Source organism: Chaetodon trifascialis, chromosome 13 (genome assembly GCF_039877785.1).
Source record: "Chaetodon trifascialis isolate fChaTrf1 chromosome 13, fChaTrf1.hap1, whole genome shotgun sequence".
NCBI classification, from domain to species: domain Eukaryota; kingdom Metazoa; phylum Chordata; class Actinopteri; order Chaetodontiformes; family Chaetodontidae; genus Chaetodon; species Chaetodon trifascialis.
This window is the reverse complement of record NC_092068.1, coordinates 7361543-7388292: the sequence shown is the minus strand read 5'-3', so window position 1 is coordinate 7388292 and position 26750 is coordinate 7361543. Positions and strand designations below refer to the sequence as shown.

The 26750-nt window shown below is 42.6% G+C and overlaps 1 protein-coding gene across 1 annotated transcript in view; it reads right to left on the bottom strand.

The window, feature by feature from the left end:
• LOC139341535 (adhesion G protein-coupled receptor A3) overlaps positions 1-26750 on the bottom strand; it is a 154071-nt gene that overhangs the window by 21826 nt on the left and 105495 nt on the right. Inside the window, exons 15-16 of the mRNA XM_070978090.1 lie at positions 8823-8950; positions 1515-1638 (exon numbers count right to left, since the gene is read on the bottom strand). Coding sequence (XP_070834191.1) covers positions 1515-1638; positions 8823-8950 — 252 coding nt within the window. The remainder of the gene's footprint in view (positions 1-1514; positions 1639-8822; positions 8951-26750) is intronic.

The window sequence follows — 26750 nt, the reverse complement described above, 5'->3', positions numbered from 1 at the left end:
TTGCAAAGGGTCAGAAAGTCGAACTGCAGGGACGCACTGCTGCATCACAAGATCGAGCTGGCTTCCCTAAATCCATCATCTAAGGCAGCACGAGATGGTATTGTCAGAGGGGGTTTAGACAGGCACTTTTTCCCCTTTGTTGATTCATATTGTGCAAACTTAAAGCCAGCTATTTCTCTTTATGTACGAAAGAGCTGAAAACATGCTGGAAGAAAGAAAGAAAGAAAGAAAGAAAGAAAGAAAGAAAGAAAGAAAGAAAGAAAGAAAGAAAGAAAGAAACTTTTATTGTCACAACACACAGTGAGTCGTCCTTCCTCTGCGGCAGACCAGGAGCGGCGGGCTGCCAGCCGACATCATGCCCGGGGACCCAACTCTCATTCGTCATTTTTTTAGTGGGGGTATATTTTATGGAGGATACCCCAGGAGGATACGGGGAGAACATGCAAACTCCACACAGAAAGGCTCTTTTTCCTCGAGCAGCAGGCACTGAAGGCATGGTGGAGGACACGCCACCAGCGCCCACAGCGGGATTCGAACTGGGACCTTCTAGCTGTGAGGTGACACTGTTACCACTTGTTCCACCGTGCCACCAAAAGGCCTCAATTACAAGCTACACCCATATAGATACAGAGAGACGAAGCTTGATGACAGTGAGAGTAAAGCTAATCTTCAACCAAAAGGCGACAGAATGAACAATGACAATGAAAACATGCTGATGTTCAGCAGTATAATGTTCAATATCTTAATTTGATTACTGCCAATATTTACTGATTAGCCATTAAACACAAAGTACATTTAAGGTTAACTTGAATGTCTTCAGATTTGCTAAATTTAATCAGAAAACCAAATCTGCACCAAATCCTTCTAACAGATGTGAAATATTTCACAAGATAAGTGAAAAACTGACATCCTAGAGACACGTATGGCTAAAAAAAAAGGGGGATAATACACAAGTGGATCTGGTGAGGAAACTCAAACAGTGAGCACTGAAACTATCATCTGCAAGCTTTGGACAGGGCGTGGGAACACCATCGACCCTTCACTGACACCTACAGCCAACTGTGCATGAGTGTGACCACTGACAGCCTTTTATTTCTGTGTGCACGAGTGTTCCAAATAAAAATATCATCAATACCTGTTCTACTGTCATTTCATGAACATGAGCTGAAAAAAGAAACATATTCATTTGAACTTCTGATGACCAGAAAATGTGTTATATACTGTCACACCCACCACTGACCCTAGGCAATAAATGTGGGCACAAATAGACAATAGAGAGACAGAGAGTGAGTTCATCCATGATCGGAAAGCCTGAATCATCAGGGCTCATTGTGTTGACACATGACTAAAAGAGTGACCAGGCCATACATGCCGCTGAGGCATGAAAGACAAGCTGGGTTACTATACATCCACGTACTGCAATCAGGGCTCTGGTTGCCAATACCTGAATACATTCACAGTCAATTTTCTGAAAAGCTTTGAGAGTGGGATGAATGAAAAGGGAATGCACTTACTGCTTGACAGATGATGGGGTATTTGATTCGATTGATGCCGCCGGCAAACACAGCAAAGGTCAGAGCCGTGTGGAAACAGAAGTTGAGAAGCATATGCCATCCCTTCCGACTGATGCGGATTGCGCTGCCAAAAAAAAAAAGACCAAGAATCAAACAAATTAGCACGTACATAGCATATCCCACAGTGTTTTGTGATTTATCATAAAGTAAAATCTCATTGAGATTCAGTTTTCAAGGTACATTGCCCATCAGTCACTTCAAGTGTGATTTAAGCCAGTCTTTTACAAGGTCTGCATAAATTGCCCTTTTCTTTTACCTTGCTACTGCCATATAGATTAACAGCCACAGGAGAGCCTGGGAAATGCTGCTCATAGAGTTTGAGTAGTGCAAACAAGCTATTACATACTCCACTGCCAATACATGTGCTGAATAATAGAATATTTTAAAGTACACTGAACATGTCTTAACCTTGGCTCAACTTTAAAGAAGCAGTGATTCCTGCTAAATAGTTTCAAGTCTGAGTCAACATTGTTCTTTTCATCTAACAGAAACTTTCTTTAAGTTCAGGCAAAACATTTAGCAGAGGGAAGCAAAGGGTTGTTCACACATCAAATACAACCATGTTGTATTTTCACCAGACCACACTTCACACACACTATTTTTAGCTTGTGGAAGGTAACTTTGGGGTTTTGAGTCTCACTGGAAACACTTAAAAATTTCAACAAGAGCAGAATTTTTGCCATCAACTCATCGAATTTGATTAGGTACCTTTGCCTGGGTTTGTCATCAATCATGCAAACATCACTAATTTTCTAACCACATTCACTCATCAATAACTGACTGTATTACAAAATGGCATTGTGGAACATTGTAGAAATCACAGTAAAACACAGTAGAACACATACAACACTGCCTGTGAATTCTGCTCATGAGTCTGTGGTCCTGGTGCACGCTGAGAGGATTGTCTACAGTGTCACACTACGATAACAACATCATGTCTTTTGTCACAAACTGGACTGGACTGACCACACAAAGGCCCTGTACAAGAAAGGCAAAAGACGGCTTCATCTCTCAGAAGAATGAGGTCCTTTGGAGTCTGCAGGACACTGTTAAGAACATTTTACAACACCGTGGTGGCATCTGCAATTTTCTACGCAGTGGTCTGCTGGGGCTGTGGGAGCTCTGAGAGGGACAGAAAAAGACGGGACAAACTGGTCCTTCATTCCAGCAGCTGTGAGACTGTTTAACTCCAGCACCTTTTAACATTTAGCTCTCAACATCACTTAACATAGCACTGTTTCAGAAACCTACTGTTTTTGCACCACTGGGTTATTCATGTTTAACATTTTGCTAATATTAATTACATGTGTGCAAATATCCTGTGCAATATTACATAATTTTGTACTGTGCTTACATTATTATTTCTTCTGTGTTATATATTCTCTACTGTGCATCGCACAAGACAGTATATTTCTATTATCCATTACTGCTGTCTATAACAACAGAATTTCCCCGGCATGTGTTTCTACAAGAAACAAATGGCTTCCTCATAAGACTTCCTTTGTGAAAACGCTAAAACAAAACAAACATTCAAAGAAGATCTATACTAGATGCTTGACTGAGTGACAGACATGTACTGCTTTTGAGTTCATTGTGATTGAACTTTCAGAGGACTAGCATTCAGGGATGTTGTTTAAAATCTTCAATGAAAACAGAGTGATAAAAAAATCCAGAGTATCAGTTTTCAGATGCATGCACCTTTTCAAAAGGTCAAATCCTACAGTCACACAGTGGATGACACAGTAGCATAAAACAGGTTCCAAATAATTCAAATCCTCAGTTGACAAAATGGTAACACGCTGTATAATTTTAGAATGACGGACCTCAGGCAAAGGGTTATTCACAGATTCGTAGTAATAACTCAGGGTGTTATTCAGCGTACAGCTGTCCTACACAGCTCTCTCACACACTTTCTCACATACTGTACACGCTGTGGTACATGCACACAAACAGGAATCTGCTGGTTTGATGATGAAATAAAAAGAGATTGCTTCCAGTTGGCTGGGCCGATTGAAGTTTTCACAATGTAAAACTAGGCACTCATATCCACTTTACGAAATATGGCATCAGCCGGCGGGTAGCACAGCCTTAGGCAGGGCACTTAACCCACATTACCATTTCCATCAGGCTGTTGGAAAATAGGCTAAATAGGTCAGACAATACTAACATATTTATCGAGCTGTGTGAATTAACACACCATCGATTCTTTTAATTACTCTCCTGTGTCAGTTCCCTCCTTTTTATACATACAGTCACTGTCACCATTTGAAATTATATAACCCAGTGCTGGAAATCTCCACTCCCCAAAATGGAGGAGTGGAGCCCCGGCTGCACGTGAGCCAACTGTAGATGAAGCAGTGGCTCAGCAGTGAGCTATGAGGCGTGTCTGGGGCCGGGCTTCGCTGCTCTGGGTAAGGGGAGGGAGAGTTAAAACTGCTGTTGTCAATGCCTCTGCCGCGGTCCTAGTGCTGAACTCCATCCAGCAAAGAGGCCATAAATCAGGCCAGCTCCTGGCCTCCCTGGAAGGGGGTTTTCATAGGCTCTGCTTTGGGCTTTCATTGGGTCAAGTACATTAACCTGGCAACCCTCCATATCCCCATCTCCCGGAGCGAGAAGGGGAGTAAAACTGTCTTCTCTCTGCATCTACTCTCTCACCCAGTACCCAGAGCTGAGCCAAATGTAAAGGACAATAAAGCTATGGACAGTATAATATGACACATTATACAATGGGTAGATTCAGCCAAGCCGTTTCATTGGTGGGAGACACGTTCCAAACATGCTGATAAGTCCAATAAACCATAGGTAGTAGTGCTGTTCAATGGCGAAATGGAAGTGGTTTCATGCTAATTATGATGGAGCATGATAACCATATAAAAAATATTCCCAGTACCAATAGATGTCTGACAAGATGGTAAGTCCATCCATCCATTTTCTATACCGCATATCCCTTTCGGGGTTGTGGGGGGCGCTATCCCAGCCGTCTACGGGCGAGAGGCGGGGTACACCCTGGACCGGTCGCCAGTCGATCACAGGGCACAAACAACCAACCATTCACACACACACACTCACACCTAGGGGCAATTTTACAGTCACCAATTAACCTAATGAGCGTGTTTTTGGTCTGTGGGAGGAAGCTGGAGTACCCGGAGAGAACCCACGCATGCATGGGAAGAACATGCAAACTTCAGGCACGCGCACTACCTGCTGTGCCACCGTACAGCACAAGATGGTAAGTCACATATAAAATAGCATATAATAAGTCATGTTCAGAGCAATTAACTGTGTTTCACTCTATCATACGAGATTAAACTCACAGATATAAGTATAAGTCCAACTCATTTTTGGTCTCAACCACCTCCAGAGGGAAATGGCTCTGTAGCTGCTAATTGCTCTACTATGCTCACTGGCAAGTTGCTAACATTGTGTGTCTGATGTTTAGCCCTGGGCAGGCATTGTTCAGTAGGTTTATCTGAGCTTTTTCATAGAAAGCAGCAGACTGCTGTGGCTGCAAGCACTGATGAGAGCTGTGAGACTGAACCAAAACAGTAGAACTGCAGGCTGTAAAACCAAAACAACTAGCTGAAAGACGCTACAAACCTCTGCAGAACTGAGGGGAAATACAGTTGGATCAGTGACCTCTGCACTGCACATAGTCAGCTGATCCATTGTTAAGATAAAATATTACGAAGAGCAGCTTTAAGTGTTATATTTTGTTACTTGTTAATTTAACAACATACTGTCATTATGATTCCACGAAAAACTGATAAATGGTATAATCACCCAGCTCTACATTTGCTCTCTTGTGTTTTTGTTATGTCCATTACTTTTCAATAAACATAATCAGCCAGCACACATGTTGAAATAGCCTTTATTAACTGTTCCCTTTAATCAAAGGCTTATGAAACTCCTTCCTGTCACAGATTGTGTGGATAGTGCAAAACATAAAAAACTAATTGTCATTTTTCTTTCCTATTGTTTTTCTCCTTTTGTGGGATTCAATTCCAGGTTATTTAAGGGTTTTCCACCAACATTCCCATCATGCTTTGTCTGACGTAAACAGAGTAATGTTTATGGAGAGAGCAAATGCCAGCAGAATGGCTGATGAGTGCTACTTTACGATAGCAGGTATCAGAAAACAGGTGCTCTATGGATCCAAGGACATATCATGAGAGGAGACAAGAGGAGAGAGCGGTCATTACCAAAAAATAACAAAGCATGCTGCATTGCAAAAATTAAAACACAAGCATGCCTTTTAAAGCTCTATCTGAGCCTGGATTTTTTAGCCTATACAGCATGTGTTTACATTTTGGTTCACTTGCACCATGGAGAGTCATTTGCACCATAATGCATCTACAGACAACAATCAAATGCATTATTTTCCACGCAATAGAAAAAGTCAATCAATTAACTAACTGTGATGTGATCTGAAGTTATACGAAAAACATCCTTTTCATATGAATTCTAAGATTATCCTCGTTGAACATAGATGACCACTGGGAAAACTAAGTTCCTCTGATCAGTATGTGCATGACATCAGTGTGTTCCTATTTTGACTGAGTCATAACACTGGGAATACTTTTGACGTAAATTGTGCCAATTGGGTTCAAAGGATTCTGCGTTCAAAGACACGATACCCACCACTATGTTCTTTACTAGGCTCATACATCATGCATCAGCTCTGTGCCCATAATCACAGATTCTCTCTTGGCTTATCTCGCTGGCAGAGAGCGAACCAACAGCACATACTGTATGCATATATTTATGCATGTGTGTTTGTGTTAGTGAGCTCAAGTGAGAAAGTGACAAATTCAAGCATGCACAATCTACTGTGCCTAGCCTCCCTCGCATTCTGCCCATTTAACACGCAGTCCTTCACGGGTTGGATACTGTCAGTCAGCTGGAGTGATACTACACAACTCGAGTGTTACTAAACGGAGATGTGTTTTAGTTCTGGGGGGTGCCTAGAGGGAGGTGTGGAGGACGAGGAGGTGTTGGGAGTTTGTTAATGTGAGCACACTTGAAAGAAAACCCTCTAACCGTCCCCTGTGTGTGACAGACAAAAGCTCTGGCTTCATATCTTAAATATGGGCTTGCTCTCACTCTAGTTTGGACTGGAATTAATGTCTTTTTGCTCTGAATAGCACTTTGTGATGAAGGAGTGCATTTACGTGAGCATAAATATCCTGGTTGCAATCAGATTGTTAGAATATCTTGGTTATGCTTTCCCCAGAAAAGCATATTATTCATCCTGGTTTCAGGAATCTGCCTTGGGATAAGGTTCTTCAAACCTCGTCCCAGTTTGACGAACCACATGCAAACTGGGATGCTGTTATGTGTAAACACCTTCTCCAGATTTCTGATCATTCTCTGCCAGGCTCACAGGTGCGTCATCAACTAAGTAGTGAGAAATTCAGTCAAAAAAATGAAGGCACATGATGTAATGATGATCAACACACTGAAATAAAAGGAAAGTCTGACTTCAGTAATGCAGATCATAAATGGTATTGGCGCTCTCACTTTTCATTACCGGTGATGTGGTGAAGAAGCTAAATCCAGCACTGTGTTCAATGCAGGTTGAGACAACCAAACAATTTGCACCAGCCGAGGGAACTGAAGTCTGTAAAGCAATAACTGACAGAGCTGCTCAGGAATGAAGACGCACCTGCAGGCAGACAATCGCGAACCTGGATACTGGATATGAATAACCAGGTTTCTCACGCTTCACACTTCAAATATGAACAAAACCAGGGATACTAATGTGCACGTACATGTACTCACTATGTCTGCTCTCAAAGTACACATTTAGCAAAACTATAAGAGGGCATCATTGCATTATTACACACGTAACGATTTTATTTTCTCCTAATTCCTTGACTTGATTTGATTAAGTTGTGAAATATGCTTGAAAGTCGAGTACAATACCTGTTGAAACAGTCTTTTTATATACTTATCAGCTCAGAACTGTGTTATTTTACAACCACTACAGTTTAGCACCTATAATGTTTATCTGAAGATGAATTTAAAAAAGGAAGATGTTTGTTTGTTTTTTTTCCTTCATGCAGGCAGTGGTGCATTACTATCATTTCCTCCAGTTGGGGATTTTTACCTAACAAACATGTGTTTAATCCTAATGGCTGTGTATATTTTTTGCATTGTGTTTCACTTGTAATATTAGATACAATTAAAAAATTACTTACAACTTGATTTTTAGGCCACTAATTCTGCACAGCACAGCAGAATATCCACTGCTGTTTGTTTACATTTCACTTGAATCAAATATCTCATTCTGCAGCATTTCTGAAACTGCTCCTTGTCTGTATTGCAATTTCCAATTTTTTCTTCAGTCGGTGCTGCAGTGCTAGACGTCAGAAAGTGATGCTGCTGTTTGGAGCCCCAGATGCTGTCATCACTGTCTGACTGCAGAAGGACGCACCCTGTCTCTGTCCCAGGTGACACAGATGGATGCAATCTGCGAAAGCTGCAGCGCATTCACAGTTTCATATGTTCTGCTTTAGTCACAGTCAGGACATGAATTAAAAAGAAATATCTGTCTGAGGAAATATCAGTAAAGAGTGTCATTCTAATAACAAAACAACATTATTTTCAACATGAGACATTTGAGACTTTTACGTTTATATTAAAATGGATGGAGAGCTATTACAATAATATCACATTAATGCCACAGACATGACAAAGTGACTCATGCTCTACAAGAACAACAGATGATGAATTGGCGTGCTGAGATGATATGGCAGCTTCCCCCCTGCTTAAATAACAGCATCCACTGCAGAGGAACATTAGAGGAGCAGACAGATGCCACAGAGTCAAGCCACTGTCCTTATCTCCACATGGAATACAAGGAAGAAAGGTGCCCAGAGCACCACTTCGAAATCCATTAGAAGCATACTTTTCTCCTACAACTATCTGAAACACACACACACATGGACACACATCTGTGTGTGTTTTAAATCCTCTTAGTCAGACAGGCTGCAGTGCTTTACGCCAGCCTAAAGTGTCTGACTCACACCACCGTCAGCCCAGGATCTATGACAGAGGACTCAAAAGCAAACTGTAAACCAGGAAGGAGAAAGGGCAAGAAATGAAGAGATTACATAAGCATCTGCCCAACTGTCCAGATGTGGAAATGAAGTTGATGGCTGTGATTTGAAATTAGGGCGCGACAGGCAGCAGAGGCTTCAGATTTAAATGTACACTTCAACGGAATTGAAGTGGTGCGTCTCTTCTTACCTGTGGTGCACTATGTACGTGATGATGGAGGCGAAGAGGCAGAGCAACATGACCGCTGTGCAGGCATACACGACCGGGTGCAAAAACTCCACAGGGTATGGGGGGAAAGACAGCACCTTCTTCAGATCCTAAGGCATAAAATAGAGAGAAAGTGGGGATCAGGCAAAAGTCATCATGAATACAGTATCATGAAAATAATCAGTGAGCAAGACCTCGGCCTGCACAATGACAGCATTTCCGACAATCCACCCCAAGACAAAGCTGATGAGCTCTCCATATGCATAGGCACAGTATACTGCACTGACGAGATATGCAAGCAAAATACAAATGAGTGTCAAGGAAATGTCTCGAGTTAGAACACTGTCCAAATCAGCATAAAAGAGTAACAACCCTGTCGAGTGAATATTCTTCCCCCTGCATTTACATTTTTGCATTTCAGGCGTTTAGCTGACACTCTTAGCCAGAGCGACTGAGTGCAACAATAGTATAATCTTCCATAGTCTGCCAACATAAAAAGCAAAACAAAAATGGATAGCAGCCAGGCAATAAGAAAAAAATGACAACAAAAAGTGAAGTCGCTTTTTGTGTCTCTCAAAGACACATTGTTCACAGACACTCATTAAGCCCTTATCAACATCACAGTCAATTTGCTTTGTAATTTATTCTACAAGACAAACTTCTTCAACTCTTACAGCACATATTTTGACAGCTACAGCTTCAACTTTTTACTACATAATTTATCGTTGTCTCTGGAAGCTTTAGATCTGTTGTATTAAGAGACAAAACAAGCTAGTGTAAACTCCCATTACACCCTTCCCACATGCACTCCGCCGCTCTCGCTCTGTGTGGAGCCAACAGTGATGTCACGATTTAGGCTCCATTGTGTTGACGCTGCTAAATAAAGCACACCTTATCTCCATACCCCCGCCAGCTCAGTGTGAGTTTGTGTCTACGAGAGTGATCCGCATACACGCTGTCTGACTCCATCATTGTCTCGGTGAGTAGCCAAGTGGGATATTCTCTCCATTCCATGTTTATCCAAAGGCCGATGAGCCAGCCGGGCCCTGCGAGAGGTCGTAACCTTCAGCTGGGCAGTTAGGAGTACAGTTGTAAAATAGTGGCCTACGACAGAATAAAAGGTTTGCGGAACAGGACGCTGGGGGGATGTCGCACAGGAGAGTGTAGCGACGCTAAGGCCAACCCACATCGCTGAGTCTAACAAAGCCTTTCCTGTGTATTTAAGGAGGAAAATGGAAATGGGAGGTGAAAGAGTTGGGCTTTTTGGAGGTACAAGCAGTCATTACCCTCTGTACTTCCTTGGATAGCTGATTGCCACAGATTCAGAATTTGCAGAGGTTGTTCTGAATGTTTGCTTGAACATGAAATACATCACTTCTCATACACTAAAGCCTGCTCTCCATCCATCCATCCATCCATCCATCCATCCATCCATCCATCCATCCATCCATCCATCCATCCATCCATCATATGTACCCAGTTGCCCTGGACAGGGTCATGGTAGGCTGAAGCCTTTTTCCAGCTCCCAGAGTACACCTTGGGCACGTTATCCATTTAGTCTCACATTCACACCTACAGTAGGAGCAGTACTCAGCTGTAAATTTAACAGTATGTTTATTTGCTCTAACATAATCTGCAAATGACAGCATGCCCTCCGAACTAGTTCACAAGATTTTTCAGGGTTGTGGTTGAAAATAGTCCGCTGCAATGTCAAAGAAAAAATTGTCAAAAAATGTCAAAAATGTCAAAATGTTAAAAAAAAAAAAAAAAAGTCAGCTGGTGAAGGTGTTTTCCACACGGACCCCCTAAAAACACTCTTTGGACAGCTCCATGACCATCTCGGCCTGAGTGAAGACGGTAGAGTGTATTTGATGTGTGATCTGGGAGATGATGGTCTACTGTACATGATAACCTGTTTGCACCTTTGTGAGACTGTGTGACACAAAATCTTGATTTCTTTTGGTGTGATGAAAATGAGACTGTTGGCCTGAGTCAAAGGATGAGCTAATTCTGTTTCTAAAGCTTGGAAAATTAGGCAAATCAGACTGAATAACACACACATACAATATACTTTTCATGTTGCCTATAATTTGTACATTTGGTCTCACACCTATGTACACAGAAATTGAGTCTGCCTTGTCAGCCTGTTGGCCATCTTGATGCTGCACTGACATCAGAATGCAGATCCTCCCAAATCTGAGTAGATTTTTGTTGTGGGACATAATTTAATCCATGTAAATGTCAAAATTATCTTTACAACACTGATTTGGAAGTGTGTCCACTTGATGAATGTTTACTTTCCTTTCAGTTCTGTTTTGATCTCCACCAACTCCTGAGAGAAATGTCTCCCTCTTTAGCTGTTAAAAGCTCCACTTTCTTCACTACCCAGCTGCTAACTTTGTGTGTCTGTTGTTTGGTGCTAACAGTAGTGTACAGTGGGCTTACCAGAGTTTTTGTAGAGCTGTAACCTTTGGGTGATAACCTTTTACATACATGTAACCATTTGATCCATTGATAATATAAAAATATTGATTAGACCAGTTTTAATGTTCTAACCATGATATCTCTAAAGAGCCACTCCTGCCAACTTTGAAAAGGAGTTGAAGAAAAATCTACGGGATCATCGATCTTCAAAAATACAGACATTTATGATTTTGCAGCTTCTAGCCTGGTCAGAAAATCAAAAAAATGACACGAGGGAGGGATGGGGGAAGAGCTGGAGAGAGGAGTGTAATTAGACCTGAGCAATAAAATGCTCCATCGTTTGAGAGTGCGGGAGCACACAGACAGATAGAGGAGGAAAGAAAGAAAGCAGCGAGAGAGGAAAACATATGACAAACATATTCCAAAAATTCCAAAAACAGCTTCACATAATTTGGTAGTTAGAGATTTACATGGAATGATTAAACTTGCATTTGTCCTCGGAGCGATGTCACGGAAGGACAATGAAAACTGGTGTTAATTACAGCTCAATGAATTGATGTTGCTTGAAAAAAAAAATTAAAAAAAATCATGGCCTGAAGCTTCAGCTCAAACTCCATCTGAAATGAAGCTTTTAAGTCAGTAAGCTGATTTATATAATTAAAGAGCGAATAACTCTTCACAGGAGTTTAGATCAGGAAAAATAGCCTCACACAAACAAACTTAACTAAAGGTCAAAGAGAAAACGTGTCCATGGGAATCAGTTAATGCATCAGTGAAAATAAAATCGTGCTCAGACATATTGAGCAGCTCGTGGCTAGTGACGGATGCGCTTAAACGGTTTTAGGTGCGAGGGAGGAAGTGAAACATTCCCATGGACCATATTATCATCATCACCGGGCTTATAACGTTGACTGAGAGTGTCAGCCTCTTGCCTCCGGAGTCTTTAACCATTTCTTAGCAGCCCACAGCTGAGCACCGAGCTGCTTTTCTCCAAATCCATAAGACGTCATGCATCTCGGAAGTGTTTACTCACAAAACCATACCTGTGCCTTATAACTACAAAGCTGTATACTGGCTTTCACTATGCATGAAATCAATACAGTGGCCACAAAAGCTGGGCAGACAAATGTCAAATGAACTGCAACTTTGAAAAAAACAGAAACTGCATTTTTAAGAATTTCTTTATCTTTTCACTTTTTGCACTTTCAAGTAGCTCTTCCATTTCTCTCAAACACTGCATTGTGAGAGTGTTTTAAGTGATGCTTAATTTAGGACATACTTGAAACACATTTTGAGTGCGTTGAGCCCTGCTCACAGCAGAATGCACTGTTCCCAGGCTAACATCACCGTCCAAGCTGGGCTGTCGATATATATATCATATCTGAACAGTAGGACAGGACATTTACACACGGGACCTGCTGAGGTCTGGATTTACTGCTGTAAGAGATATTAACACATTCAGTGATGACTCAATACGTGCTATTTTCGGTGAGCTCAAGTATTTCCAAATTTACCTCCTGGCAGGATTCAGGGAGGATTTTTTAAAAGATACTTTTTTGCACCTATAAACAGGCAAAACAATCGAGCTATTAGTGATGTGACAGAAATGTAACATGTTAACCTCCATCAACACCTGGAGCAGACAAATACACAGCTGAAACAATTTATCGACTAGTCGATGGACATCAAATCAATCTGCATCTACTCTATATGCTTAGAATTTAAGTCACTTCTCAAGCAAAATCATCATTACCAGGTGCCAGCTTCTCCAACTTGAGTATTTGCTCCGTTTCTCTATTTTGTATTACTATAAATTGAATGCCTTTGTGTTGATCAGACTAAACAAGCAAAGAGAAGATGCCACTTTAGGCTTCGACAGTCATTTCCCACCACTTCCTGGCATTTTATACACACAAAAATATAATAATATAATAATAATACATAACAAAATCAATTTATCAAAGACAAAAAAAAAGTAATCATTGGTTGCAGCCTACAGGAGCACCACAAAATCTATGCAAGCCAATTTCATGAGGCTAACAAACATTTCAAACAGAAGTGCTGGTGGACCAGACCAGACAAAGAAGGACAGCAGTAGCCTAAAGGTCTGAGAAGAAGCTGGCTGGCTGGGAGAGCCAGGCTGCCTGAAAGTGAATGACTAACAACCCTGCTTCAACAACTACTACAGAGGTACCTTTGTGCAAGGTGCCGAGCAGCTGCTCAGAGGCCAACAGTAGAGGAACTGCTGTTTTATGGGGCAGCATATGCAGCGGCATAGAATGAAAGCGAAGAAGGGCAAAGCTGGAATAGAGCATGCATGCTCAGCAGAACCCTCCTCTGGACAAATAAAGGTTAAAAAAAAGACCTTACAGAAGGCAGAGCTGGGGGAGAATAGAGAGGAAAAAAGAAGAAGGATGAAGGGAGACTGTCCCTTTCAGCAGATGGATGGGCCCAAAGAAAAACGGGGAGGCGGACGACAGGGTGCCCTGAACACATTGTTCATATGGTTCCTAGATGCAGTGTTTATGCTCCTGGGGTGATGTGGGCCAAACTGCTGCAGCACATTCAGAAGAGAAGGCTGGAGTGGGATGAATGCACAATACTTATACAGAACACTGACTCAAATGCTACAGCTTTCCAGCACTCTTCTCATTATACACTTCCTAATCATTCTCTTTCAGCCTACGCAGATTTTCTTGTATATGTGTATTGACGGTTGCTGCTATGTTTGAGTTTTACATTGACTCCTATCTTGTATATTCAAGTTATGTATAGATCTCTCTGTGCTGTGCAACAGATACAGACTGTAAAGTTGCAATTCCCTTGTTGGTCTGGCTGTCATGATGACTGATAGGCCATTGGCGTAGCTCGCAGCATGCTCTAAACTACTCTTCCCTGTTGTACTCTTCCTGCAGAAGCCAATAGCAGAAAGTGAGGTAGGGACAGGAGCAACCAGCTTCAAATGTGATTCCTCCACTCCAGTTATTGTCATTACTGCTATTGTATTACATCACAGCACTGTGGTTACTTTATTACTGTGTCTGTGCAGCAGGACAATGTGACCGGCTCTCTGACAGCGCAATTCATTACAGAGATGCAACAGTATTACCATATAGGGCATTTTATCTTAGCCTATTCTGGATTAGCAGTGGCATGTTATGTCTAAACATGCCTCCATTGTCCCCTAGCCTCAGCAGCTAAACAGGCCCCTGATCTCCTGTTTGTGTTGTAGTTACAACTTTAATCCAGGATCCTCCCTCCCCATGCCAAAATCAGATTACCAGAGTCAATTAAACTTGATCCATAATCTCAGCGCACAGGCACAGTGGGTGCAAGGTTATCAGGCCTGCAAAATAAAATGGGACAAATACTCCGTTGATCTGAGAGGACTTACAGGCTCAGTGTCTTGTTTTAGGCTGGCGTTTAGCCGTGACGATGAGCTGCACAACCTATAGAACTTACAGGCAAATAATTCCCAGACTCTTGTGAATTTAATGCATTTTGCTTTTAATTGATGCTGTTGAAACCGCAGAATCTGTAAGACAATCTGTGACATATGTCCTTGCAAATGTGCTCCTTTCCCTGTTGTAATCACATTGGTGCACGCAAGAATGCACAAACATTGTGGGAGAGAGGGAAGAGAAAGGGACTGAGAGAAAAACAAAATTAAAATCCTCTAGTGAACAGCCTGCGGGCTCCCAGCTCCCATCCAGCACTGTATTTCATCATCCTTGAGTGGCCGCGCGAACGCTGGAACAGAACTGGAGTGAGTGTGCAAATCAAACCCACTCCAGCTTGCCCGTACACCACCGGATAACAGAGAGAGACAGGACAGCGGCACGACAGAATAACCTCTGGACTTGACAACAGTCAGAAAAATGGTCATGCACCATTAACGCGGGTCATCAATGCTTCAGCCGTACCTTGTGGCTGTCACTCAGCTCGTAGCTTTGAGATACGGTCATGCTCATAATCAGCACCTCGCCCGGCGAATGTTTAACAGCGGAGGCAAACAAGACTCATCGCAAAATGAGTAATCAGATCACACAGAATCAAGTACACATCCATCAAATCAACAAACATTATGAACTGATGAGGAACCTCGCTCGGCATAAAAGATGAAGCCCCTCTAGATGAGCACTGTCATTTGAGGCTCAGACATATCAGCCGTGCTGTATCTATCTCCTCAAACATCAAGGGGGCATTGTTTCATTAGCATTAATTTCTGTGGAGCCTCTGATTAGAAGTGTTGTATTTAGCTTTAGGCTATTCAAATTCCTATACAGAAGTTATTGTAATCGCTGTTCCGTGGAGATATTTAAAGTGTGACTATCAAATAAATGAGCCTTGTGCACGGCTCAACCTTGCAAACAAAGTACAAGCTCATAATTCACTGTAGGCATACCCCCCCCCCCCCCCCCCCCCCCCCCAAAGAAAGAGACGTGAATACTCAAGTCTGCAGAATGAATCAATAGAAACAAATGTGAAATCAGGGAGAAGACAACTGTTAATAACAGGGTGGAGACGCTGGAATTGTCTATATATCCAGGACAGATTTACTGAGCAAGATGCCTCCTTTCACTCTCATGCAAGTAAACACACTCGCGACTGGGAGCTACCCAGTCTGACCACAAGCTGACTGGTGTTTATGGAGGAGCACCAACTTTCTCTTCACTGATATGTTTAATGTAGAGGAAGGCCTCAATAGCCTTTTAGTAGATCTGAAGCTGAGACTGAATCCAAATGCTTTCACACTGCTTATCGAATATGCAGTCAGTAGCCAGTTTATTAGGTACACCCAGCTGAAACTAATGTCTAATACAATGGTCCCTTCATGAAGGTTGTAACATTCATTTTTCAGACTGATCGACATCAGTTGGAACATATAAATGATTTTTTGAATAATAACGACTGAGTATACAGCCACGAGTGTGTGAGGCTGCAGAGAAGTGCTTTGAGCAAAATGCTAACTTCCATATCTATGATGTTCAGTACGACAGTGCCAACATGCTAAGACGACACAGTGGTTACCATGATCACCACCTCAGTTCATCATCTTAGTATGCTGACAGTTGCTAATAAGCATTCAACACAGCTGATGTTGATGGGAATGCCATCAGTTTTGCAGGCATTTGGTTATAAACCACAGTACTACACAGCAGTCACAAGAACCCAACCCTTGATTCAAGCTGAGATTTTTACCCCAAACAAGATGGCAAAACCTTCCATCTTCTCAGTCTGGAAACGTGAATCAATAGAAATAAATCTGAGAGGAGGAATCGGCTGGAATGAGTCTATTTTTGTTGTTTTAGAGTGAATATATGAACAAACCTGAAACCCTTGCCAACATCATGCCTCTCACCGTCTTTGTACATGTATGTGTGCAGAGGCATAGAGAGCAATGGTTACTAGGTGTTGTCTAAGCGGGGTGACTCATCTCTTCCAATCACTACACACTACAGAATGTTCAATGGATGGTGCTCTGTGTGTGCTCTCAAGTGTGCACATACACGCACACTCATAGTCACAGGCATGAACACAGAAGCACACACAAGAGAAACACACACACACACACACACACACACACACACACACACACACACACACACACACACACACACACACACACACACACACACACACACAGTGCCAGTAACATGCCTGTAACACCTTGGCCCTCTTACACACACTGCTCACGCTCTGTTCTCAGCTCCCTGAGATGGCATGCTGTTCAGCACGCAGAGTGGGAGCATACATTACACCGGTCCGCACCTCGTTCCCATGCAGGTCGATACGTTGTACCAAAACGTGCCATTTTTGTCCGGTAACAATGAATGACAATAGGCCAGTGCTCCACAGGTTCTGCTCTGTTAACACTTAAGGACGGCGCGGCAGAGAGGATGCACTGTAAACCCATCCTCTGCATGCAACACAATGCAAACAGCCTCTAGCAGAATGCATTGCACTCTGGCAATGGAGGTCTCAGCAGGTAAATAAGCTTAGGTTTGTCTGTGTGGTGCTTAACAGCACCACGCTGGTGCATTTACAGAGCTCTCTCTCACACACACATCTGTTGCTGTCCACCATTTTCAGAGGCTCTCTCTCTGTCTCCACTACAAACCTCTAACAGCCCTTCTAGTGCTGGCAGACTACATAAAAAGCAACTGTGTAATGTTGGGCATTTAATGGCTCTATTTGTATCGCAACAGAAGCCGCACTGTTACCACATCTCTTTGGAATAAAATGCATGTTTGCCAGTGAGGGGTCTTGCCACCACCTCCCTGAAAAGCAAAAACAAACACTTTAAAAAAAAAAACGAATGCTTTGTAGAGATGCTGTTTGAAGTGCTGTCAGGAAGTGTAACCAGTGCTGGACTGTTGCTGCCATGTTCTCTAACTGTGGCAGCATCTAGCCCCCTGAGAGAGACTTGCTGAAAGGGAACGGGAGGGGTGAGGGATGCTCTGAATGAATGCAGCCAACCGTGCAAAGACTAAATGCATGAAGAATATGTTATGTAGTGCATCTAACAGAAAACAGCTTGTACGTAGCAGTGGCAACAACGGAAAGCATTGATAGGGGAGATAAGGATATGAAGAGTGATTATATAGACAAAAACTGTGGAGACAGATGGAGAGAGAAGAACAGATAGGTAAGTCATTACCTCTTCAGCCCAGGAAGCTACTGTATGCCTGACTCAGATCTCTCCCTCAGCCTCTTTCCCCAACCCTCCATCCCCCATCGATGCAATTTCCTCCATTTTTGATTACAGATTGCTTGCCGTGATCTCAGCCCAGTTCCATTTTACCATCTGACAGTTGTGCTATCTGTGCCATTGAGACCTAAGCGGACGCTCCATCTCCTCCACCGGCAATTTACATGTTTGCATTTCGTTAGGGCCATTTGTAAGGCAAAGGCAAAGCATCGGGGCGTTGGAGGAGGAGGAAATTTCAGTGCTAAGATTAGTTTTCACCTTTGATAACTGAGTGCATCGCTCAGAGTTTTGAATTTGAAACACGGCGATACAAAGGCCCGTCTACGGATCTGTGATTCACTCACTCATTCAGTCACTCTGACATGTATTTTTAGACATGCCTGTTTCCTTACCCACTCTGACATACTCCTGAACACGCATGGTGACAGTACACATGAGCTAATGCTGAAATGGAGACAGAGAGAGAAATGGGAATTTGTTTTCCTTTTTAAATGAATCTCTGTTGAGATCTATCAGGCTAACATTGTTATGTTCTGCAGCATCAAGGAAAAACAATCCAGAGTGTCTGGAAGAGCTGGCTCCCAACAATCTTTCAACCTACCTTGCTGCCACTCCAAACTGCCCACTGACCGCACCACAGCTGCCGTGTTGGACATGGAACAATCTGAAGACCTGATATTAGATCTGTGGATCTGTTAGATTGGACTTATTTTATTGGTCTCATTTCACCGGAGCCTTTCCTTAGACTTACTTAATTGGACTTCTTGTTTCAGATTACAGATTGTATGATCGCATTGTTCAATTCTAATCCATTTGCTGCGTATTGTGTTCTTTCTGTTACTATTCTGATTTTCTGTTCATTTTCAAAAGCCATTTTTCCACCTACAGCAGCTTGCACACCCTGCTGTCCAAGGAGGAAGAATCTCTCTTTGAATGGACTCTCCTGAGGTTTCTTCCTTTTTTTTTTCTTCATGTGCTCAGGTTGTTTGAGGAGTTATTCCTTGTTGCTTGCCTGTAAAGCACCATAAGACATTATATGTGATATTGAGCTCTGCAAAGAAATGTGACTTGAGGTTTTTGAGATTTTTGACACTTAATCTTAGATGTTGCTGCAGTTTTCCATCATTTTAAACCCTCTACCATTCCCCTTCCACCAACCACTGTCAGGAGTCAGTTCATAGTCTTGGATGATAGCTGCAGCCCTGTTTTTGCATGATCGACCCCCCTTATGAGCCAAGATCGAAGTAGTAAAATCACTAGTTCCAATCCTCCTTCAAGGATCAGGCTGGCATTATTTTGTGCTTTTCTTACTGTCAACAAAATCCCATGAAAAGACCACAACCACAGTAATCCTACTTCCCCAACTCGTGTGTGGTAATCTGTCCCAAGACCATTTGCTTTTAATGCAGATGTAAATCTTTAAAATGTATTTTTCAAAAAGGGCTCAGTAATTCCTGAAAACAGCTGGGAACTGTGGTTTTACCAAATGTTACTCAGGAGTATATACTGCATTAATTGGGACTAATTTTAGCTGCGGATTAATATGCACGAGTGAATATCTACAGTATCAGGACGGTGCATTTGAAACAGGAACATGTCACCCATGGCTACACAGGGAGTACTTGTTAGATGGATGAACACACTGTTAGTTTTTGTTTTTTTGTTTTCCACTGAATTTGCAGACAAAAGGAAAGAAAATGAATATCACCAGCGTTATCATGTAAGGTTGCTCTCTTCTTGCTAAATGCATGGTTCTTACCAGTTCTTGGTGCATCCTTACAGAGTGGAAAATGCACATTGCACTGCTCTGTCTGTGGAATTGTCTGTGCCAGATATCATCAGGTGGTCTTGTAGTGCATGATTGAATATAAAAAAAATTGAAAATTGTGAATACTTTGCGAAGTTGGGTGTAATCTAGCAAATCCTTGGCAGTTCTACTACAGCTAACAAGAGAATACTGTCCTGCATGAAACAGTGAGATGTGTACATTAATATCACATCCTAAAAAAATCAACACTGTGAGACCTCTGACTAATATCTGAAGGGCTGTTAATAGACCTTGCCAAAAGACAGACCTGCTTTGTTATCGCTCCCCCTTCAAATGACGCAAGTCTTATTTTCTGCTGTCCTTATCTTCCTCCTAGGAGTGCACAGGGGGCCACATTGCATCAATAGCTGCTGCCTAATAACATGCCTAGCAACCAGCAGCAGCATCAGCTGCTGCAGCACATCCACACCCTTACAGTAGATTAAAAAAAGACGCAACTGCAGGCCATGGCTGTACTCTGCTTGTGCTAAGGAGAGGAATGTACTCTAACAAAGCATTAGGCCATGAGGTTAAATGTCAAAGGTCTAGGTGATCATGATTGGTTGTGACAGAAAATGCCATGATGTACAATGAGCCATGTGCAAGAGTTTAATTTATTTGAGTCTATTATGAAAATGACGGCTGCCTTTAACCCTTGGCCTTTTCTGCTTTTCTGGTGATATACTTTTGCTAATCGGGGCCTGGCAGCAGCAGCGAAATGGAAGGGCAGAGGCGAGCATTCTGGGAGCTACCGTCTTGGCTGACAACTGAGGTGGACATGCAGCCAGCCAGCCAGCCAAACATCCAGCCAGCCACAGGGCTGGATCACTTTCTACACTTCCCTAATAGAGAAAAAAAATAAGCTGTTAATGTGTTTGTCTAGACCGGCCAGCATTGTGCAAATGAGGTGCTGTCCGGTTCGGTTAAATGCAGCGCACAAATACAGCACCCAATTGAAGACCAGTGACAGAAACTCCAAACTGAGGCAGAGCGAGGGAAAGAGAAAGACAGAGACAGAGAGAGGGAGGCTGTTTACATGGCATGCCCTCATTTCTACCAAGCTGTCTCTGGGGTTCACAGAGGGTCGCACTGTCGACTAGGGAACAGCTGGTGGTGGTGGTGGAGGGGGTGGGGGACATTTGAACAAGGACAATTTCAGATCAGATGCCATATTATGATGTGAACGCTTCTTTTTTTTTTTTCTCTTTGTTTGAGCGCTGTTTGGTCGAGACGGTGTGTACCAACAGTGTTCCAGGACATGAATCATGCATGTCAACTGCCCGCTGTCACATGCAAAAGGACAAGTGGGAACTGTTTCATTTTAATAATTTTTGACTAATCATAGACTGTGCAGTAGATGTATGCGAGTCCTCGCAGTACTGCCATAAAAAAAACTCATTTATATCTTATCCAAGTGCCAAAATCATCAACTTGGAAATAAAACCAAAATGCATCTACATCATCATCTTTCATAAACACACAGCTCGTCGGCAAGGACAGTTTTACATTTCAAGCAAGCAGTTTGCCTCTCTGTGAAAAGCCTAGCACAATTTGAGCTGCCAATTAATCACTGACTGTATATAAACAACATCAAAACAGTGAGACCCCCGAATAGCCTATTAACTTTCATTACACACACACACACACACACACACACACACACACACACACACACACACACACACACACACACACACACACACACACACACACACACACACACGTAGGCAGACACCTTAAGTGCAACAATCCCTTCTGCTGCAAGGAGCACTATTATAATCTTTCATACACTTAGCTGAGGAGCATACATAATTTGAATAACAATAGGTTAAAGCAATGCAATTTGTATGCAGGCTAAAAGTGGGATACACACTGCATTAAAAATAGAGCATTCAATACAGAGCGTCAGGGAAAAGGGCCAATAGTAAGTATTGGCTTACTCTGGCAATGCCAGGGCAAAACTGTTGATGTCTGAGATAAATGGTGGTTTGTGAGCTCTGAACTCATTAGTCAGGGAGAAAACAATCTGCATCACATGTCAGGTTACTGGCCAGCAGCAATCTGTTCTGGGAGTACAGGGGGGAACTGCTGGATGCGCCAGACCATTCCGCTTTCACACCAAAGCAAGTCCGCAGTCAGCAAACACTGAGGTTAAATGAGAACAGGAGCAACAAAAAAAAAAAGTCTGCAGTGGCGATGTGGTTGCAGCGAGCACACACACACCCTTCACACACACACAGACACAAAGCAGTCCCCATGTGCTAAAGTAATCATGCCTGACATCAAATTTCAGTTAATGCTTACAAATGGAACATGAGTGCATGTATTAAATATTAACCTAAGCCAAACCTCAACTCATGTGCAGTTAGTTCACACAGCACAGCACAGAACTAAGCCTCGGTGTAGCTGGTGAAGCCAGAGGATGGTGAGGAGGCTGCGTGGCTGCCGACTCACGGATGGAGGTGGATTAGTGCTCGTCTGTCAGCTGCCGCGCTTGGAACGAGTGCAAGTGAGGTAAAGGGTGAAAGGTAGCTGATGATGAGTGGGCCGCAAACAATTAGCATTCGCTCTATGAATTGGCGTAAGCTGCGTAATCATGACAAAGCTGAACACAAACACACATTACGCATTACTGCTTACTCGTGCTGTGGTTACGTTTGTGGTTCTCTACAACCACTGAACATCACGTCACATTGCAGAGAAGAGGCCTCTCTAATGATTTTATCAACATCTGTAACTAAAACTACATGGATGCCACCCAAAATCAAGTCCATACACCGCCAAGTACATATCAATACATTCATTTGCTTTCTGTTTGGCAAATATGCAGCTAAAGCCAGCAGATGGTTAGCTTAGCTGAGCATAAAGACTGCAAACTGCTATCCTTCTAAACAGCTTGATCCATAATCTAAAGCTCACTAATTAAAATGTCATATCTCTTTGTTTAACGTGTCCAAAAACTGAAGAAAATGACAGGTTGTGATTTTATGGCAGGTTATGTGCAGTCACAGGAAGCAGTGACTTCCTGGAATCTTGTTATCACAGTCAGGTTGCCACTTTACTGCTCTTGCAAGAGCCCTTTTGTATCAAAAAGGCTCTCGAGAGGCTAAGAGGTGTGTATTGTATGGTGGCCTGTTCTTCTAACACAGACCTCCTTTTTTTTAATCCACTACCAGCTCACACACACCCACAAGGCATCTCCCTCCTCTGTTGATATCACAGTCTGTCATCACCCCTTTCCTCTTCCTCTCCCACTACAATGCATATCAACAGAAAATGCCAACACAGTGCTTTGAGACGCGGCTGCATATCTAAACAGGTCATCGTCATTATCACTGTAAATCCCTTCATCTCCTTAAACACACACACCAAAGCTCCTTTAGTATGAAAATGTCTCAGAGATAGAAAAGTCCAGGGCATGAGGGAGACGTTAACCCCAGTGAAGCTGGAGCTTGTGGGTGAACACTGAAAACCAGCTTGTTGTCTCATTATGTCTGCCCTGAGCAAGCATGTGGACAAAAGACTAATGAGGACACACAACTTTGAAACTGCCACATGCCGAAAAATAGACAGAGAAAAGGAGGCATAAACAAGAAAACAGGAGGTTATTTTCGATTAGCTACATATCGTATCCTGCACAAATTACATTGTGTGTATTAGACAAAATTGCTAAACAAGAAAACACCACATGTAGATTGAATTTGAATAAACAACTCCCTTTAAAGGATGTTTTTTGAGAAAGTAATCCAGTCAGTTGGCGTCTCCTCTGGCTTTCTGATTCTACCTCCACCCATTCATCCTTCATTTCCTCTCAGTTACTACCTTTTGAGTGACAATGATAGTGATTCAGAAGGCAATAAACATTGGAGAAATAAACAAAGCAGAGCTAATATAGTGTTTGTAAAGAGCAGCCTGATTATTTCTGCATTCTCACAGTCATCAGGATAAACAGTTCAGAGAATTGATGGATGGATTCATATAGTAATTCTCCTGTATTTTGTTCCTCTGTGTGGTAGACAAGACCTTGTGGTCAGCCTCAGCAGTCAGCAGTAATGTCACACGGGTATCGAGCCCGTAGAAGGCTCAGCCAATGAGAACTAATGTATCAAGATGGGATCCTGTCTTGGTTGGTTTGGCTCAAGATGGAGGTGCAGCCACAAAGACAAGTGAACTGTGGTCTGTTTGGTGATTCTGAAACAGCAGATACGCCTACTGAGAGCACAAAGCCTCAGACTGAGAAAAGAGGTCAATGAACAAAATCTTAATTTTACAGCCGATTTCAGGAACTCATTTGAATGAACGCTGATTCAGATGAGGGCATTAAAGGCTTCCTCTGTGAGAAACAACAGATCTGTTTGATTGAGTGGTTCTTGAATGAGGCCACATGATTTCTCTTACTGGCCTCACTGACCACGGCTGCAATAAGACAGACTTCTGGAAAAGCAGTAGTTAGGGCGTCTTGTCACATTTCCACCACAGCAGATCATCCAAAAGAGACATTTCACAACTTGACTTGTCAGATGGACTCATTTAAATACCTGTTAGAGCTCCAAATAGGTAAAAGTATCCTAAAAAAATAAAGAAATCAATAAATAAAGAAAACACTGACACTATGCTTTTTATTCTTTCATCTCACAACCCCACAGATCTATTTATCATGCGACACTTTGGAGGGGCTCAGTCCCCAGGCAGGGAACAAATGGACTAAGAAACTGAATTCTGAGCACTGCAATATAGTTAAAACTATCTCTAACTCAGTCAGTTACAACAGTTAAATGCCACTACCACATCTTTCACAAACTATCAGTCACAGTGGCCATTTTCCTGCAGAATGACCTTTTACTTTCTGATACTTCATATATTTAAGCACATTTTGCAAATAATACTTTTACCTGAATGAGATTTTGAATGCAGAAATCTTACTAGTTGTATTTTTACAGTAATTTTCTGGTACTTTTACTGCAGTAAAGCATTTGAATACTTTTGCACCACGGCCTATTCTCTCTGTTTATTTGTCTTTTTCATTGTTTTCCCTGCAAACCACCATCAACACTAACCAATAATATCCAATATCAAATGTAGACACCTTCATCCACAATTACATCCTCACTGCATGAGACCGTGCTCAACACATCACCTGTTCTCAGCTCTAAACTGTGATGCAGAGCCATCATGAGAGGAGCCTCTTGTTTCCAGGAATCCACTTCACTTCACATATTCATTTTATCTCGTACAGTGTGTGGGATACATCTCTGAACAGCTCTTTTCTTATTGGTCCGTGGCCTTAGGGCTTTTGTTATGATTGGATACTTACAAAAGCCAGCCACCCCCTCCATGTGTCTCTCATTCTAAAGGTCTGCTCCTGCATATTAAACAGTGTGGAGCGTTGCAGCAATCAAATGTTAATCCTTCATCTGCATTATCACCTCAATGAATAAATAAATAAATAGAATTACCTGCAAGTGAGACAGCAAGAACTTACAGTACACAGTGGGATCCCAGAGGTGTGTGTTTTGGAGGGGGTTAAAGGAGGGTGGCGGGTGGGGGTGAGGCCTGTCAGTGCAATGAAGACAGATGATGAGGCTGCATTGCTGTAAACGAGTGAGTCAGCCCTCCCTTCAGACAGACACAGGCCTGCGGGGGGTGGAGGGGGGGTGGGAGGGAGACGGGGAAATGCATGGGAACTGTCCCCGGTGCTGAAATGTGGAACGGCTGCTTTCTCACAGCTTCAAGTTCAGCCCAGTGCAGGAAATAAAAAAATAATCCCCAACAGAGGCATGGCGTCTTTCAATACCTGACTCACGCGTGAAACAATCTGCAGCGCTAGCTTCAGTGTAACAGGTCAGTAATTCCCCTGCTCTCTAATGCAAGGACGACAGAAAGATAGCATGATGCATGTACCACACCTACCAATGTTCAGCAGGGGGAGCGTAAGATATGCCCAAACAAAAGCTTTACAGGCTGTTGCTGTCGAGTTTTTCGACACAGATCCTGTCCCAAGTCGGTTATTCGGCATTCTGATCACAAAGCCAGGGGAGGGAGATTCTCCACCATGTAATTCTTTCTGAGCCTAGGCAAAAAGATCCTTATTAAAGCACATTTTATATCTGAAACCTCCGCCCCCAGGGACAATTGTTTTAGGTTGTCATGCTATTTGTGGACTAATCATCCCCACACACACATGCACACGCACACACACACGCACACACACACGCACACATGTTGTGTCTCCATCACTTCTGGGGACATTCTGTTGACTTTCCTGGACATCTTCACCCTAAAACTGAATGTTTCACATTATGGGGACTTGTAGTTGGTTCCAATAAGGAAGGCAAGTCCTCAAAATGTGACTGTGTAAACACATTTATGTGCCCACAATGGGAGTAATACACATCTACACACACACACACACACACACACACACACACACACACACACACACACACACACACACACACACACACACACACACACACACACACAAGGCCAAGCATGCACACTCACTGTCGTACACACACACAGGCTCTCACTAGCCCCATAAGAAATGAATGTGAAAGAGTCTGGATCAACAGGAATTGGATATTGCATTGTGCCTTTCAGGCATCATTTCCCCCCCTCGTCACCCATATTCTTTGAAATGATTTTGTTGCATTATTCATCTTTCAAAGCTGTCATGCTTTGTGGCTAACCCTCTGTCAGTTTGCTCAACATCACAGATGCATCATGAGATGGATTCTTACGCTGTATACTGCAGACAGCTGTTCTAAGGAGGAATTCAGCTCCACCATTTAGAAGCAAGGAAGGTGATACAGCTGTATAAGACGTCGGTGTAACTGCTGACATCAGGGTACAACATACACACTTCACACTCACAAAATGCAAACACCTCTGTCACCTTTTGTAACATTGCCACAGCAGCTGAATTGTCTAACTTTGGTCATATAGACTTTGCAACTTGCCACCCTGT